We start from the raw sequence: 17,151 nt of genomic DNA, 5'->3' as shown, positions 1-17,151 counted from the left end.
AGGGACACTGCAGCCGATTGATATTGTACTTCTACAAAGCCTCTGGACCTGTTGGACCAAATCTGTGCAGAACAGTCTCTTGAAATGTGCTGATGGGATCCCAGACTGCTGGATCCTATTTTGCACTAAACAGCAGAGATGAAAGATTCATGTCTTTCAAACTCTGAGCTAGAATATGCGACACAAATGTGTTTTTAAAAAAGCTAAAAACCTGACGTAATCCTGTTTGCGTTACTAAAATTCACAAATGAAGTGCTTTGCAAGGTGCTTAAGACCAAGCAAGGTATCTGTTATAAAAATACATGAAAATAATTAACAGTTTCCAACAACTTCAACAAAAATTTATCATTTTATCTCATTTAAAACCAGAAAATTGAGTTGACTTTTGATTCAAATATAGAAATAGGACACACATGTGATTTCTGCAAAGCATCATGTTTGCGTCTTCATTTTCTCCAAGACCTTCAATTCATATTATGCATTTATAAAGAGATATGAGATATTCTATGCTGTTACCTTGGAAACAGGCATGTATCTGGTCCCTGAGCGGAGAAGCAGAAGAAAATTATCCTTTATGTGCCTACTAATGGCTTAAAGGCAGCATGACTCTAATGTGCTCTAATGTGTAATTTCTGTTTCGCTGCTGGCAGCTGGTTAGTGTGACTGCAGAGGGGATTCTCAGAAAATGGATATAAGCACAAAGCCTTAAATCCAAGAACTACACAGTACCATGCTTGCATGCAGGTAATGATTCAAAGAAGTCTTACTTGTTCATGATTAGAAAAATGCGAAAGTTCATAATGTTTGCGTAGCAGTGCCCAAAAAAAATGAGACTTTAGTGTTTTTCCCTTTATGAGATCAGATTTGATTTGTCACACTTTATTGTTCCCTTTCAGGCCTAAGTGTTTATAGCCATTAAGTACACACTTGATTTAAGCTTCTCATGTTTTGTTTTGTTTTTTTCAGAAAAAACCTGTTGTGGAAATTGTGTTTTCATTTTCAAGCGGAGCCTTCATCCCTGAGATCAGGACAGAATATGCAGAAGGTTTAACAACAAATAAGCTGCTGGGGCCCATTCAAGGGCCCTTTCTGCAAAGATTCACTGGGAAGTGTAACTCAACATTATATATGAAAGTATTAATTTTATGCCATTACTGTGTATTCAAATTAAATTGACAGAAGCACATATAGTTTTATACAGCATAGTCTTTAATGCTTTGAAGATTTACTATGTTTTACTCATAGGCTGTATATAAAAGATGGGAGTCATTTCTAGGTCTGACAGTGAAGCCATATGTCAGCTTCGAAAGATACTTTAGGCCGTGTCGGGTGTTAGAGGAGGATGCAGAAATGTGGAGGTAGACTGAGTCCAATTTCAAGCAAGCCATTTATTGACTGCTGCAAATGAGAGACAGCTGAACTAAATCACAAAACAAAATAAAGCAGGAAGTGTGATAATAGGAAAGCAGACATATGATTGAACTTTATACTTGGCTTGACTCAAGACGATTGACTACTGAAAATTCCAAAATGGACCAAGAACAGGACTAACTACAGTAATGCGGCCAAATAGATAAACAATATAAACACTGAGAAAACCAAGAATTACATAGAGTACTTAGATAAACAAAACTTGAACGTCTAAAAAACTCAAACAAACACCGGGTAAATTGACCCAGGGTCATGATAAGTGCAGTTCAACTGCCTTGAAACTGTATTCTTTTCAATATCCATCAGAGGGTGACTCGTGTGGTGGCTAAATGACTTTAGCTTTAGTCGAATGAGTTTTCAGCTCCTTCATTTGAAGCCTCAGTAAAAACTTTCCTGATGACCTCATGGGCTCTTTTGCTAGTTTCAGGTCGTACTGAATGAAACATGATGTTCTTTTGGTAAATTGTTCTCATTATTAGAGTCACGGCAGAAGGAAAGTCTGGGTTTTGGCAATGAGGGTGCACTGTCAGCTCAAGGTTTCACAGCAGGACGTCACTAATGTCATCGTCATATCAGCTACGTCCATCGTTTATATACAGTGTGAAACAGGAAGTCGCCAAATGACCTCTTCAACACTGACTGAAGAATTAGAATTTACCCAGTGACTTTTCACAAGCAGTTCAGGACAGTGCAGTTTATTTCATTCTCCAATAAACAACAATGGTGAACTGCTGTTTTGATTCTTACCCTGCACATTAGATGCAGATCATTTAAACCACACTAACAAGTGACTGTGCGCTTTGTGGTAAGCACTGCAGTAAAATTTGCAAAGCAGTAAGATTGAAGTTTCAAATACAACTCATTTCCCTGTGTTCGTACTAAAGAGCTGTTAAAGAGAATCAAATTGTATTTAATATCCACATTTTAAAATCACGTTCATGATTTTAAGTCTCGAGCAGTTATAGGCAATGACAAGATTGAAACACAGGTTTGGTAGATAAGTACTGGCATGCAGTTTTGAGATAAATACATAATATATGGACTTTTTTTTTTATAAATTAGTAAATCCAAATACTTTTTGACAGTTTAAGTAGTGACGCTGTGCTCTCTCTCTGTTCAGCCATTCATCTTTTTTTCTTTTTGTTTTACTTCAGAGTGGTATTGAGAACATTCTTTTGAGTCTACAAAGCAGGGTATCATCTTTTATGCATTCAGTTTTGGATTCAGATTTTCATGCTTCATCATTCTCATAACACTGAGCCTGTTTTCTGATTAGTATTTGTGGATTTTTGGATGCATTTCAGGGTGATTAGTTTTGAACTCCTATTTTTCTGACTTTGTTATTTCTCATATTTACTCCCTTGAGTGTTTTCCTGCCTGTCTTTTTTCCTGTTCGTCTTGTCTTTCTGTGTTTATTCTCTAATCAAAGGAGCTTGCAAAGAAAAGCGTCTGGACTTCTTTAAGTTGCTTGAAGACGTTTCAACTCTCATCCGAGAAGCTTCTTCAGTTCTAAGGTCAAATGGCACTTACAACATTGCAAAACACCTTGCTACCATCCTTGCACCTCTAGTGGGGAACACCCCACACCACATCAAGAGCTCCACCGACTTCACCGACAAGGTCCAGAAACTTACCCTGGATACAGATGAAACCATGGTGTCCTTTGATGTAGTCTCTCTCTTCACTTGCATACCCACCATGGAGGCAGTGGAGACTGTCAGGAAACGACTACAAGAAGACAACTCCTTAGAAGACAGGACCCACTTCACAGACCTCTGCCTCACCACAACATACTTCAAATACAACGAAGGCTTCTACAGACAAAAACATGGCTGTGCCATGGGCTCCCCCGTGTCACCTATTGTAGCCAACCTTTACATGGAGGAAGTGGAAAGAAAGGCTCTTGGCTCTTTCAAAGGAAGAGTACCCAGCCACTGGTACAGATATGTAGACGACACCTGGGTCAAAATCAAGACACAAGAAGTGGAATCCTTCACTGCGCACATCAACGCTGTGGATAAAAACATCAAGTTCACCAGGGAAGACACAAAGGACGACTGTTTGCCTTTCATGGACTGCGCTGTGCACATTGAAGAGAATGGCAACCTCAACATCGAAGTTTACCGGAAGCCCACACACACGGACCAGTACCTCCTGTTTGACTCCCATCACCCTCTGGAACACAAACTTGGGGTAATTAGGACCCTACACCACCGGGCAGAACATGTTCCCTCTAAGCCTGAAGGGAAAAAGAAGGAACACACACATGTAAAGGAAGCACTCAAAACATGCGGTTATCCTATTTGGGCGTTTATAAAGTCAGCAAAGAGGCACAGAAAAGAAGATCAGACACCAGCGAGGGAGGATAAGAAGGACAGACGCAACAACATTGTCATCCCCTATGTAGCCGGTGTATCAGATAAACTCAGGAGGGTTTTCTCCAAGCATGACATCCCGGTGTACTTCAGACCCAGCAACACAGTCAGACAAAAACTGGTTCACCCGAAAGACAAAACTCCAAAACACAGACTTAACAATGTGGTGTTTGCTGTACAGTGCAGCGAGGAATGCCCAGACCTCTACATCAGAGAGACCAAACAGCCACTTCACAAGCGCATGGCACAACACAGAAGAGCCACCTCCACAGGACAAGACTCAGCTGTCCATCTGCATCTTAAGGATAAAGGTCACTCTTTCGAGGCTGCCAATGTTCACATTTTGGACAGAGAGGACAGATGGTTTAAAAGAGGAGTGAAAGAAGCATCTATGTCCACTGTGAGCGACCATCTTTGAACAGAGGCGGTGGTTTACGACACCAACTCTCTGCCATCTATAATCCAGTTTTGAGTTCCCTCCCCAGACGCCTTAACGCCCACTCACATCCTGGGCCATCTGACCTCAGGAAATCGCATGATAATGTGGGGCCTGGTTTCACAATGAGCTCACCCGAAACCCTGGCTGATTGGGACCCACTTATGCCCCCACCTTCTATCAGGACCCTTGGTGTAAATTTTGACTCATCTCTGACTTTGGACACTCATGCTAACTTACTGGTTCGCTCCTGCTTTTATCATTTAAAAAATATTGCTAGGCTGAGTCCCATTGTATCACGCTCAGTACTAGAAATGGTCATCCATGAATTTGTCTCATCTCGTTTGGATTATTGAAATTCTTTGTTTACGTGTTTATGTGAAGGCTCTGTGGATCGTCCGCAAGTTGTTCAGAATGCTGCCGCAAAGCTTACGTTACACCTCTTACTTACTTTATGTTCAAGAAATCATTTTAAGATGATTAGAGTTTTGTGACATGCTGGAAGCATGCATGTTGTATATGCCAAAGTCTGTTCTTAGCTGACAAGAGTGGGACTCTGCTACTGTAGTCCATCTACATTAAGGTTTGACATTGTACTTTCAGAGATATTCTTCTGCATATCTTGGTTGCAACGAGGGGTTATTTGAATTACTGCAGCCTTCCAACCAACTTGAAGCAGTCTATTTATTCCCTTCTGACTTTAGTCATCAACAACGTATGTTTACCCAGAGATCTGCTGCTCACTAGAAATTTTCTCTTCTTCAGACCACCTTCTGTAAACCCCAGAGATGGCTGGGTAGGAAAATCCCAGTTGGTCAGCAGCTTCTGAAACACTAATGCCAACAACCATCCCATGTTCAAAGACACTTAAATCATCTTTCTGCTCAATTTTGATGTTCAATTTGGATAATAAACCGAAGATGTTTGTGCAATGTGATTGGCTGATTTGATATTTCCATTGATAAGTAGTTGAACAAGTGTACCTAATTAAGTCTTGATATACACAGCACTGGCTCTAGCTATTATCAGTAAACAAATGTTGGTCCAAACACACATTTGGCTTTAGCGCTAATTAGTCTTAGTTTTGCATTTAAATGCTACAAACACTAGCATTATGCAGTCATACATCTATGTATAGTTTATAGTACCCATAGTGTATTATTATTTCTTATAGATTGAGACTTAACCTCAGTCTACTGTACAGTGTTTTAATCAGTGTAGCTACGTCCTTTTCAATGACATAATTGCTTGTTCTTGTTGTGAAAATTTGGGCCTAAAGAAATGATCTTTGCAGCTGTTTTCTTCTCTTGGTCACTCCCTGGGTGATTAAAATTGCTCTCAAATGACATATTTCACAAAAGAAACACACACAACACCAGTTGTTATATTAATATATGTTTTATTCTTCTCTATTTTTATTATCATTATGTTTTATTTTCATATTTGCAAATCTTACAGGTCCTTTGTGCATGGACCTTTCATCACGGCACACACATTGGCACAACAAGATTGGTCAGAAATAGATAAATTCTAATCACACTTTAATAGCACACAATTTCATGACTTTTGCAAGGACTCGGGAAAGACATACTATAACAATAACAAATTTGACCTTTTTTTTTTCTGTACTGAAATCATAATTTTAAAAGTAGGATGTGCCAAAAGAAAACATAATAGTAACATGGACATTCTTAAATTCTCAAATGAACAAAGCATAAATAAACAAAAAGGAAAATTAAAAACATGAGATCTAACCATAAGATGTACAGCAGTTGAATAGAGCTCTGATGAATGTGATGAGTTTTGCCATAAAAGTGCCTCTAAAGCACAACACTTCCCCTAACATGAAATAAAATAATCTCTGTCTTTAAATAAGAAACTGCTGACAATATAAAAATACATGGCATTGTACTGTAGTTCATTAAATAAACCAACAATTCATATATAAAATATTATATTGACGTGTATAAAAATATGCCTTACAACTTTTTGAAAAGGGTAACAGCCGTAAGCTTTTTGTCTGCCACTTCAGAACACACAGTCAACCACAAAAATCCAACATATGTACAAACAATCAACCAATAAGCAGTCAGAACGCTATTTTGACAAAGAAAGTGAACAGAAGCTTCCAGGATCATATTAGTATGACTTTTTTTTTTCTCTCTGACTTGACATATATATATAAGATACTGTGAGATTCAAGCAGTACTTGATGGAAATACTCAAAAAAAAAAAAATTAATAGAAAAGAAATATTCTGTCAATTATAAGTATGTTGATATCAGTGTATCTTTGGAGAGAGGGAGAGAGGACGGTGAGGGAGACACGTTTTTTTTTTTCCGAACGTTTGTGTCACATCACCTGCGTAACAGTATTTCAGCCCACTGAGATCAGAACAAACACAGGCAGTGTCAGCTATCCTAAAGTGAAAAGGGAAAATAAAAATCTACCAGAAAGCCGGGACAAGAGCCAGGGAATATAGAGATCATTTGGAGAGATACAGCTTGGATCACTGAGGCAGTTCACGGAGCAATAATGTGAGCATGCAGCGCGCCACCACACGACGCAGAGGACATTGCTGCAACTGTTGAACATTCAGGCAGATGTTACTGTTGCTACTGCTGGACTGTGAGAGTGTGTTTGTCTTGCTTATAGAGAGGACATTAACTGGTGTGTATTTTCCATAGGAAGTGGTTTATCCCTGCTCCCTCCTGTCCAGGCAGTGTCTAGCACAAGCTAAAGCCACCCCCTCTCCCCGTGCTCCTGCTCCTCCACCTCCTCCTCGCCCTCCTCCTTTCTCCACCTCCTCCAGGCTGAGAGCAACCAGGCGGACTTGTCCCTCACTCGCCGTCGCATGGTATGGTACCATCTTCGCTGGCACGTGAAGGCACGGGCGTGCCGAGCTCGTCTACGCACCAGCAGTGGCCACGCTGCATGCCCTTGGAGGAGCGGCACTGTGTGAAATTAAAGGAACGAGAGGGAGATTTTTATAGGGAAAGAGCGCCGAGATAGAGGGTAGGAAAGGTGGTGAGGGAGGCAGAGAGAGAAAATGATATGTCATCATAGCGCAGTAGTGATTCTCTGAGCCCACAGCTGAGAGGCTCAGAGAGAGGTGTCAGTTATTCTCAGCCCCTGTGGTCACACGCTAATCTGTGGATTGCACTGAACAGAAAGCTGCAGTGGAGTGCAGCTCTGACACATGTACAGTAACACCAAGTCAGTGCAGCAACGAGACATTTTCCCATCACATAAGCTCAACAAAGTTCCACTGTCATGCCTCACGATAGCTCTACTGATAATGCTCTACCTGCTTTTTCCTGTAGAAGCCGCGAGTGTCACAGTTGGGTATATAGATGTCGCGGTCAGACTGGAAGATTGTCAGCTCGAGACCCCTCAGGACGCTATTGAGCAGCTTGCGACAGGGTGCCTGAAAACAGCAACGCAGAGTGTGACTTCAAACACCGCCAGAGGCGAACAGAGACAACCTGCCTTAATACGAAGAGTGGCAGTGGCAAGCTGCTATCCCCCCTCAGGTGATTGTGTTGGCAGAAATCCTCTTTGCAGAACACATGTCGATGTGAATCACTAAGGATTAGCTACGGTGATGCAGCATTCCAGCCAGAAGCAGAGAAAATGCACATTTCTATATATATAGATCAGATGTCACATATTGTATATGATTATATAACCATATTGTTATACAATGCTTTTGATTTTCAGGTCACTGAATGGTTTGAAGTGACTCTGCGTTTTTGTGTCACTTTGAGAAATTGAACTGTGCGATAGTCACCTAAATATGACCATTTAGGTGGCTATTGCATTCTACTTATAGCATCCATACTGGCTCAGACACTGCACAGCAAACCAGCTCACTAACTGAGAAATCTGTAGCGGCAGCGGCCGGCTCGAAACTTTCCTGATTCACATCATGCTCAATTAGTTCTGCCGCATAGCAGCACACACATCATGCACCATAATGCATGGCTTCAGAGCAGTGTGTGTGTGTGTGTACATGCCACTGCAACACCCCAAACGACAGAGGATCTATGGGAAGAACTGTGTAGATGCAGCTCAACATACAGCCGTAACAGGGTTAGAAATGTCAGATTTTTAATGATTTAGGTGAAGATGGAGTAGCTTATCTCACAATAAGAGGATGAACTTACTTTTTCAATGTCACCACTGTGTGAAGGATGTGGACCTGAGAGGAAATGACACGCCGACATGAGAACATTGAAGCATAATACCGGTAAAACAGCACCCACGGTCAGATTATACACTACATACTTAAAATAATACACTCACACTTTGTGATATAGCTTTGCTTCTTTTGGCGTAGTACATTAATGAACCTTCAGTAAGAGGACATGCATGTGTGCTGGCCATTTAACGAGAGACCTAATTTCTGTCAGTACGGCTCCTTTTCAGATAGTTAATCGCAGTATCTCAGTTTGAACAGTAGATGGAGATCACTGCAATAAAAAGCAGCTTGATCAGAATGTAGGTGACACTGTTACAGTTTTCACATTCATTCTAAATTCTCTACAGAGAAGCCGGCTTGTTGGACACATCATTGTCATGCACCCTGTCACTGAAACGGATGGTAACAATAACACTTCACGGGTGCATATCTTCACTTACAGATCCCCCAAAATTGAAGAAAGCTCACTCAAGGTGTAGTTTTCTCTTTGTTAATGTGATTGTGGTGATTTTCCACCATAAAAGGAACTGACATTTTCATCAAGAGTGAAGCCAGAGGTGCTGCGGAACAGATGCCAGAGGTCTGCAAATTCATTAGTGGTGCACAAAATGCAACCAGGCTTAAATGCCACATACTAATTGTCCCTTCTTGTGCTGGTAAGTGACACAGCATCACATGCAATTTATAGCAATACTGGGGGAGGCACACTGTATATACACTAATGTGTGGCTGTCGCCATATATCCCCTTCAAATCAAGCCTATATGCAGTTGCCGTGCAAGCCCCTGTTTGCATCTGTAGGTGCGTGCCTATGTGATTTCATGCACGTGTGTGTGTAAATACAGTATCTTACCTGTGGGGTGGGGCCTCTCGGTGGGACTAGTCTTGCTGTACTTGGCGCAAATGCCCCTTCCCTGCAACAGAGCCTGGAGGGGGCTGTGCTCCCTTGGTGGGGGAACACAACGGAGCCCCTTGGCACAGGTCAGGGTGTACACACCACAGGGCTCTCCTTGGGCCAGCACTGACGTGCTGCCAGCAGCATTATGGTCCCTGGGGGGCCGACCTGCCCCCAGTGGATCCTTGCAGGAAGGACAGACCTTGAAGGGGCCCAAGCGGTTCGCCCCGGTCCATGATCCGCAGTGAGCAATGAGCAACAATACAACGGTTGTTAAGTTAGAAAGGATAGGCATTTTCTGTCCAGGTCTCAGGTTCTCCACACTGTCACTCTCTGTCAGTTAAATGTAGCTGATGCTATTTCTGGATGTATATTTCTCTCTCACTCTTACTCTCTTTCCCTTTCTCTCCTCTTTCCTCAGTCTTCCTCCCGCTTCTATACAGTAGCTCTCCTTGGTGCTTTGCCGGTCGAGAGTCCCCTGCAGTGCCAGATGAGACAAATGGAGATCGTGAGAGACACGGCAAAGCACCAGCTTTTAAAGATCTGAAAGGCGGTGATAGAGAGAGAGAGTGAGAGAGAGAGAGAGCACAGTTATGACACCTTCAGGGGCTGGGACTCAGAGAGAGAGAGAGAGAGAAAGAGAGAGAGAGAGAGGGAGGTGGCAGGGAGGGAGACAGAGCAAGTGGGGGGTGGATTATGTTCCTTTCAGAAATTATCAAAATCTCCCCACCCTTTCCTGGTATATACGAACACATTCATCTAGTCCTTCTTCTTCCACTTATGTTCAACATTGCCCATGCATAAACAGTAGAAGTCACGTTCAGCCATTTGCACTTTTTCCAATGTCAGAGACCTTTCTGGAAGAACATTTGCCATGGTAACAAACACAAATGTATAGTATGAGCTTCCATCGGCGGCGCTGCCACTGCATTGTCATTTGCCACGACAAATGCACAGCTGTGCGTTCGCTCCTGCTCGACTTCGGTTCGAGGTTATGACAGAACGTTTCCTGAGCAAACATGTAATCCTAAACCTGAGCTACACACCTGTAATACTCTGTCTTTCTGTCACACGTGTCAAAGTTCACAGAACGAGCTGGATTCAGAAGAAATACACCAAGAAATCCAGCGTGCTCATACACTGATGTAAGTTTACTCCACGCACCAACTGCGTGCATCAGCCTAATCGCTGCCATGTCGGATATTGCATTACATCTAATCCAGTCTTTCATAAGCTGTTAAACCTCTAGATTATATTTCAGTAGCTATCAGATATTAAATGGCAGTTGGAGCTTTTGCTTGCCAGGTGTTTGACTTGGAAGAGTAATCATCTGGATAATTAGAGGGAGGAGGAGAGGGACAAACGCACAAGACCAAACTGAATTATGCTCCACTCAGTAAGGATTTTCTTCAGCTACTGATTCCTCTGCGCTTCTTCTCAATGTACAACACTCGACCCTGGCATAATAAAACGGACACCTCAGCCCAGTTATGTTAAATATTCTCATGTGATTCAGATTATTCAGTGGATCTAAATGATGTTTTTACAGCGCACAAAACTGTAAAAGGCACAAGTCTTGTTTTCTCACAGGCATATGCAAAAAGTAACTTTGCAACTACTGCAGTTGAGAGAGTGAAGTGGTTAGATCAGACCTCTCATTCTTAGTCAAAGCTGCACTTTTGTGTATAGTCATTTAGTTAGAAAAAGCATTTATGTTTTGGGAGCAGTTCTTTCTGTTTTGTTTTTGCCACTCTTGTCACTTATGCCCAACTATCCCTGCAACACATCACAGGATTACAACATCACTGGTAGAGGTTGGCCTAATATTGATTGAGTCTGCCAAAACAGCTCTTATCCATCAGGCCATGGACACGGGAACTCTCTGGATGTCCATTCAGCAGATCCTTTGGGTGCTGTGAATTACAGGGGTGGGACCTCTGTGGTTTTGGCTTGTTCTGGCACATCATTGGGATGTTTGATCAGACTGGGGGAGGCCAAAACGCAACACCTTAGGTGCTTTATTGTGTTCCTTTCAGGTTTTGTAGTCTGGCAGGAGCTTTGTCCTGCTGGGGGAGTCTGCAGCCGTCAGGGAGTGCTGTTTCTCAAACAGTGCTTATGCGTGATAATAATCAAGGTTATAACTTTACCTTGCCTTTCACTGGTCCGCATACAGATGTAAAAGCAAACAAACAGGGCATAAATATTTATATTAAGCCAACAACGCTGAGTGGTAATGACATTTCTCACTAGCTTTTATTTTTTTAATACAGTGCCTGACCTTAAGACATTTCGTTGTTAAAACGTGTGCCTGGCTCCCGCAGTAGCAGCTCAGACTCTGCAGAGCATACCGACAGACATACCCACTGGCCTGTACTGGCTGGAATTCAGGGCTACGTGAGGCCAATTTCGGCCTTGCCATCAGCCGCCTGCTGTTCTGATTAATCTTGGCAAGGAGGGCAGAAATCACCTGCCGTCTTGTGTTCCCATCAGCTTGCAAGCCGCAGCACTTCTAGTCCTTTTCCACATATTAGGAGAATGTTCCAAGACACTTGCCAGACCGACGGGGGCTCTGTTTTCCACAGTGCCCTGGATTATTCATTTTTCCTCCTTCGGGCAGGCTAAACACAATTTCTTCCTTCTCTTGATTCCTCCAAAAAAGTTCAGATCTGTCCCAACTGGCTCAGAAAGTTTCTCTCTCTGCTGCCACTTCTTCTTCTACACAAACCCTGTGGTGGGGAGTGGGTCATATCCCCTCTGGACCCCTACTGAGGTAGCCAACTGCCTGATTCATATTTATAGTAATGTTTCAGTTTGGGATAATGAAACAGAACCTGTGAACAGAAGGCGAGGTTTACAGAGTGTAAAGTGTGTGGTGAGGGATTCATGAACATAATGAATGGTGTCAAATACATGGCTGATATATACATCGCAGAAGTGGGATTGGCCAAGTGGCTTCTCACCACTTCTCAAACCTCGCTGCAATTGGCCCGTTCAGCGGAATGGGGCGTGACGTCACTGGGAAGCGCCGTTCCCAAAGTTTACACAAGTGTGCCGCTGATGGATGGATAGCTGATGGACGAAAGTGAGTTTCTGCCTCATTTACTGCCTAGATAGCAGGTTAGCGAGTGAGTTATCGGAAATGACGGCTACACTGACGCAAAACTCGGCTCTCCGGCTTTGGGGAACAGTCTCTCGTTGTTCTCTTTGCTTTGCGCTGAAGCGTAAAGAGGCTATCGCATTAGCCGCTAATGACGCTAACCTGCGTTTAGCTTCCTGGCCAAATTCAACCGCTTTCCCCCCGTCTTCGTCTGGTGAGCTGATGTTTGTAATTTTGGAGGCTCGTTTAATCATCCCTTACCTGTAACCTTCAGCTAACAATACACAAGTTACCTGTTTGACCATCACCTGAACTTAAAACTAGCATCTTCGTTAGCACGGCAGCTGGATGACAGATGTAAACATCGGCACGCCCCCTTCTTGCGACCATGACGGCGAAAGCTTTACGTTTGCATTTCTAGTGTACCGTTTCTCTTATGCCTTGGGGTCATTGGAAGCAAGAATTTAATAGAATTTAAAACTGTAATAAATGTCAATAACTATCATAACTATGATTTATTCTGGCTAGCTTCAGTGTGTGTGCCACCTGTTTCTTCGTGCTGATACATGTTTAATAGTTCATGAAAAGGTTATAGAAAGTAGGTGACGATTAAGACTGAGATTTATTTAGGAACTCATCTATATGATTGACTGGCGGTTTATACATGTTATTAAGTGTACACAGTTCTCTGAAAAAGCAGAAAAGCTATTTAAATCTACCAGGCCCTGTGTGAAAAAGAAATTCACCCTCGTTAAATCACGAATGGACTGCAATTAATCACATTCATTTTCAACTGAAGTTCACTATATTTGCCAGTGAAGTGAAACAGGATAAAAGCAACACATCATGCCACAATCAAAAGAAAGAACAGATGAGAAACAAAGTCATGGAAAGGATTAGAGAGGCATTCTTGAGGGTTTGGGACTCCAGTGAACCACGGTGAGAGCCATTATCCGCAAATAGAGAAAATTTGGAGCAGTAGTGCTCTTTCCCAGGAGTGTCCGGCCTTCCAAAATTACTCCAAGAGCGCATCTACGACTCATGCAGGAGATCACAAAAGAACACAGAACAACATCTACAGAACTGAAGGCCTCAGTTAAGATTCAGTGTTCATGATTCAAAAATAAGAAAGAGACTGAGCAAAAATGTCATCTATGGGAGTGTACCAAGGTGAAAACTACTCTTAACCAAAAAGAACACAAAGGCTTGCCTTACATTTGCCAACAACATCTTGATGATTCCGAAGACTTTGGGGGAAAAAAGTCTGGGAACTGATGAAAGAAAAGTTTGCGTCTTGTTACATTTGGCGTAAAACTAACACAGCATTTCATAAGAAGAGCGACAGCTTTTGGTCTGAAGTTGCTTTGTTGCTTCAGCGTGACTTGCTGTAACTGATGGAAACATGAATACTGCTCTCTACCAGAAATTCCTGAAGGTGAATGTCTGGCTGTTAGTTCATACCCCAAAGGTCAAAGTATGTCTTTGTGCCCCCTTTTCCCTGTTAATGCCCTATCGGCCCCCCTGGCTAAACTTTGCTAGATCCACCCCTGCACAGTTACCAGCTGTCAGCTGCGTAGAAAAGGATCCTGGTCTAGAAAGTAATATTAAATAAATTCTAACAAAAGATTATCAAGCTTAAACTTGCTGCTGTTGTTCAGCCGCTGGTTTCCTCTTTCTGGCGCGAAGTGGGCGATAAACAAAGAAGAGAGACGGACTCGCGACAGAAAAGCTGATCATTGATCAGTTTCACGTTTGAAGTAGCAGCAGGAGAGGGAGGAAGAGAGAAGAGGCACTCGCTCCATATATCGGTTGTTAAGCTTAACGCAGGAATGCTTTACAAACATTCAGAGATGAACTTACACACTTGCTTTACTTCTCTCTGGGATCACTTCCTCGGAGATGAAATGCTGGTTTGGTAGCGAGGCTACAAATACACACAGCCGCTCTATCACGTGAGGCACACTGCTCCGACGTGCTACGGTTATGGGCCGAGTTACGCCGTGTCGCAAGTTTCGTGAGGTGCTTTTTTGATATTTAATGGATCGGATTACATTTTTTATTTCTCTCCGATATCCGATCCAGGAATTTACGTCAGTATCGGACCGATACCGATACGTAATATCGGATCGGTCCATCTCTATTAACTACTAAATTGTGGAACAGACCCCTCAGAATCCTCTCCCAGAGATCTGGGAGCCTCTGGAAGAGGATTTATATAATTTGAGAGGTCTGTCTGACTTCCTCGACTTCTCTTAGACTGTTTCTCAGCTATTTTCTTTCCAGTTACTCCAAGGAATAAATAAGATAAACAGTCAAACTGTTGCATTCGTCAATGAGAGAAGGGGCTTAACTGAAAATGGGAGGCTAGAGTTGATCAAATAAGCCTTCAAGCTGATGTCTGTTAGCTCTGTAGTGTAGTGGTTTACATATTTGCCTAACCAGTGAAAGATCCCTGGTTCAATCCTGGGAGGAGACACAAATACCTTCCGGGTTGTGTCAGGAAGAGGATGTAGTGTAAAAAGCTGCTAAATCAAATATGCAGAGCTACCCTCTGTGGAAACCCCTTATGAATAAGGTAGCAACTAAGGCTACGTTCACACTGCAGGCGAAAGCGCATCAAATCCAATTTTTTTGACCCTATGCGACCCATATCTGATCATGGTGTGACAGTGTGAACGGCACAAATCCGATATTTTCAAATCCGATCTGGGTCACTTTCGTATGTGGTACTGAATCCGATACATATCCGATGTTTTAGAAAGCGACTGCTGTGTGAACGGTCATGTCGCATTAAATCCGTCTTTTACGTCACTGACACAAGACAGACGCCAATTATCAGCGCCGGAGAAGCGCCCGAGAAGACATCGTGAACGCTTCCTGGCCATCCAGTGTAGATGTCAGTGAAACTGTTGGGAAGACAACGTTGGAGAAATGTGAACATTGTATTTGTACTGTATAATCTGCAGATTCTGACAGAAATCTGCAACTATCCTCTGAAGCACCGCTCCTCTAAAACAGCAATAAGGATCATTATTAGGTTATTTACATTATTATGTAAATAACAAAATAACTTAAAGCAAAAATTGGGAAACATAAAGTCCGAAGTCTTTATATTAAGGGCCATCAGTCAAACAATACTGTTTGCTCTGGGTCTAAACAGAGCACGTTGTGTGTGGCATCTTCTTTTGCGCATGCGGGCCGCTTTGAGGGCTCACACTAGAGAGCGTTTGCTGTCGCATTTTATTTGTAGTGTGAACGAGCAGACAAAAAAATCGGATTTGATCAAAAAATCTCAATTGAGCATTAAGACCTGCAGTGTGAACGTAGCCTAAAAGATGCTTTGGATCTTCAACCTTAATGTAACGGGAAAAGCTGCGAGCGTTCCAGATTTATGGACTTGCATTTGTTTCAAGTGAGGTTACATATATGAACTATATGAGCAGTGCTTAGTTCAAGTGCAGAAGGGTGAGACATAAATTGTCCTCACTTTTAGATTTGTTTGACCAGGCACATGTAAACATCGCTCCAGGTTGTGGCTATGAAGAACAAAGAGTTTGGAATAATTTGTGGAGAACATACAGAATTACAGTTTGCAGCCGGGTATGAAACATGTCTCAGAATGAAGTCAATTCATCATTAACCAACAACCAATTCATCATCAACAACAGATTGGCCAGTATGATTTGATAGTAAAGATTACAGAGCCTGCTGTACATGATCATAAAGTGCTTATTTTGTTTTAACAGTTCCATTTTCTTTACTCAGATGGATGACATCAACGTACTACACCACAGATGCCTCCTGAATCTGAGGCGTCGTGTCAGAGACATCGGTGATGGTCGACCAGCACAGGAGCGATATATGAGGCTGCAGAAGGATGGAGACACACTCAGGTCAGCCTGTTCTTAAATGCCACTGTTTGGGGATTCACTTGAAGAGATCGTTTGGCGTTGTTGAACAGGGTGAAGAGAGGACTGTTTTGTTTTGTATTGCTTAGACCTTTGGAGCCTCTTGTAATTACTGATGCACATTAGGAACAGTTATCAGTGCCATGATAAATATTTTCATTTCCAGTAACAGTCAGTTTGGCAATTTATTTTTTTGTCAGTTTATTTATGTAGAGCATAATCCTGGGAAAGGTTCCATCTCTCCTCTAAGACGGATAAGTAGGGAAGAATATGGGCCAGTACAACCATCATCAAAGCAACACTGGTGATGGTAGAAATTTCCTGACATGGAAGTTTAACAGGCTTGGAAGTTCACACGCTAAAGATGTACAGGAGGTTTTCTGGTTGAAATCTCTAAACACAGGGTTTTTCTATACAAAATAAAGTCACCAGACACTTCAGTAGATACAGAGGCCACTACTGCCACGAGCTCACCAAAATTGGACAGTAGAAGATTGGAAAAAACGTTGCCTGGTCTGATGAGTCTCCATTTCTGCTGAAGCATTTGGATAGTAGGATCAGAATTTTGGGTAAGCAACAAGGAAAGCATGGATCCATCCTGCCTTGTATCAACAGTTGAGGCTGGTGGTGGTGCTGTAATGGTGTGGAGGATATTTTCCTGGCACACTTTTTTCCCCCTTAGCACTAATTGAGCATAATTTCAAAGTCACAGCTTGTCTGAGTATTATTGCTCACCATGTACATCCCTTTCTGACCACAGCGTACCCATCTATCATCTTATGGCGGCTTCCAGCAGGATAATGCACCATG

At 42.4% G+C, this 17,151-nt stretch overlaps 2 protein-coding genes and 1 long non-coding RNA gene across 5 annotated transcripts in view; 2 read left to right on the top strand and 1 right to left on the bottom strand.

Annotated features, from left to right (window-relative positions):
- LOC146494184 (uncharacterized) overlaps positions 1-17,151 on the top strand; it is a 191,133-nt gene that overhangs the window by 86,563 nt on the left and 87,419 nt on the right. The window lies entirely within an intron of this gene.
- On the bottom strand, positions 5,622-9,888 carry igfbp6b (insulin-like growth factor binding protein 6b). Its single transcript, XM_085147374.1, has 4 exons — positions 9,295-9,888; positions 8,408-8,442; positions 7,549-7,668; positions 5,622-7,195 (listed from the first exon to the last, which is right to left on the bottom strand). Exons 1-4 carry the CDS (start codon positions 9,629-9,631, stop codon positions 7,082-7,084), a joined length of 606 nt encoding a protein of 201 aa, XP_085003500.1. The 5' UTR covers positions 9,632-9,888; the 3' UTR covers positions 5,622-7,081.
- The window catches only part of spryd3 (SPRY domain containing 3), a 73,251-nt gene continuing 68,397 nt past the window's right edge, over positions 12,298-17,151 (top strand). The window contains exons 1-2 of one of the 3 annotated variants that reach the window (XM_085147369.1): positions 12,298-12,418; positions 16,199-16,326. In XM_085147369.1, coding sequence (XP_085003495.1) covers positions 16,199-16,326 — 128 coding nt within the window. In that variant the 5' untranslated portion in view covers positions 12,298-12,418. The other 2 variants (XM_085147367.1, XM_085147368.1) reach the window with 2 other exon arrangements.

This window comes from Neolamprologus multifasciatus, chromosome 20, assembly GCF_963576455.1.
Source record: "Neolamprologus multifasciatus chromosome 20, fNeoMul1.2, whole genome shotgun sequence".
NCBI lineage: Eukaryota > Metazoa > Chordata > Actinopteri > Cichliformes > Cichlidae > Neolamprologus > Neolamprologus multifasciatus.
The sequence above is the reverse complement of the archived record's forward strand: the minus strand, read 5'-3'. Positions and strand labels throughout refer to the sequence as shown.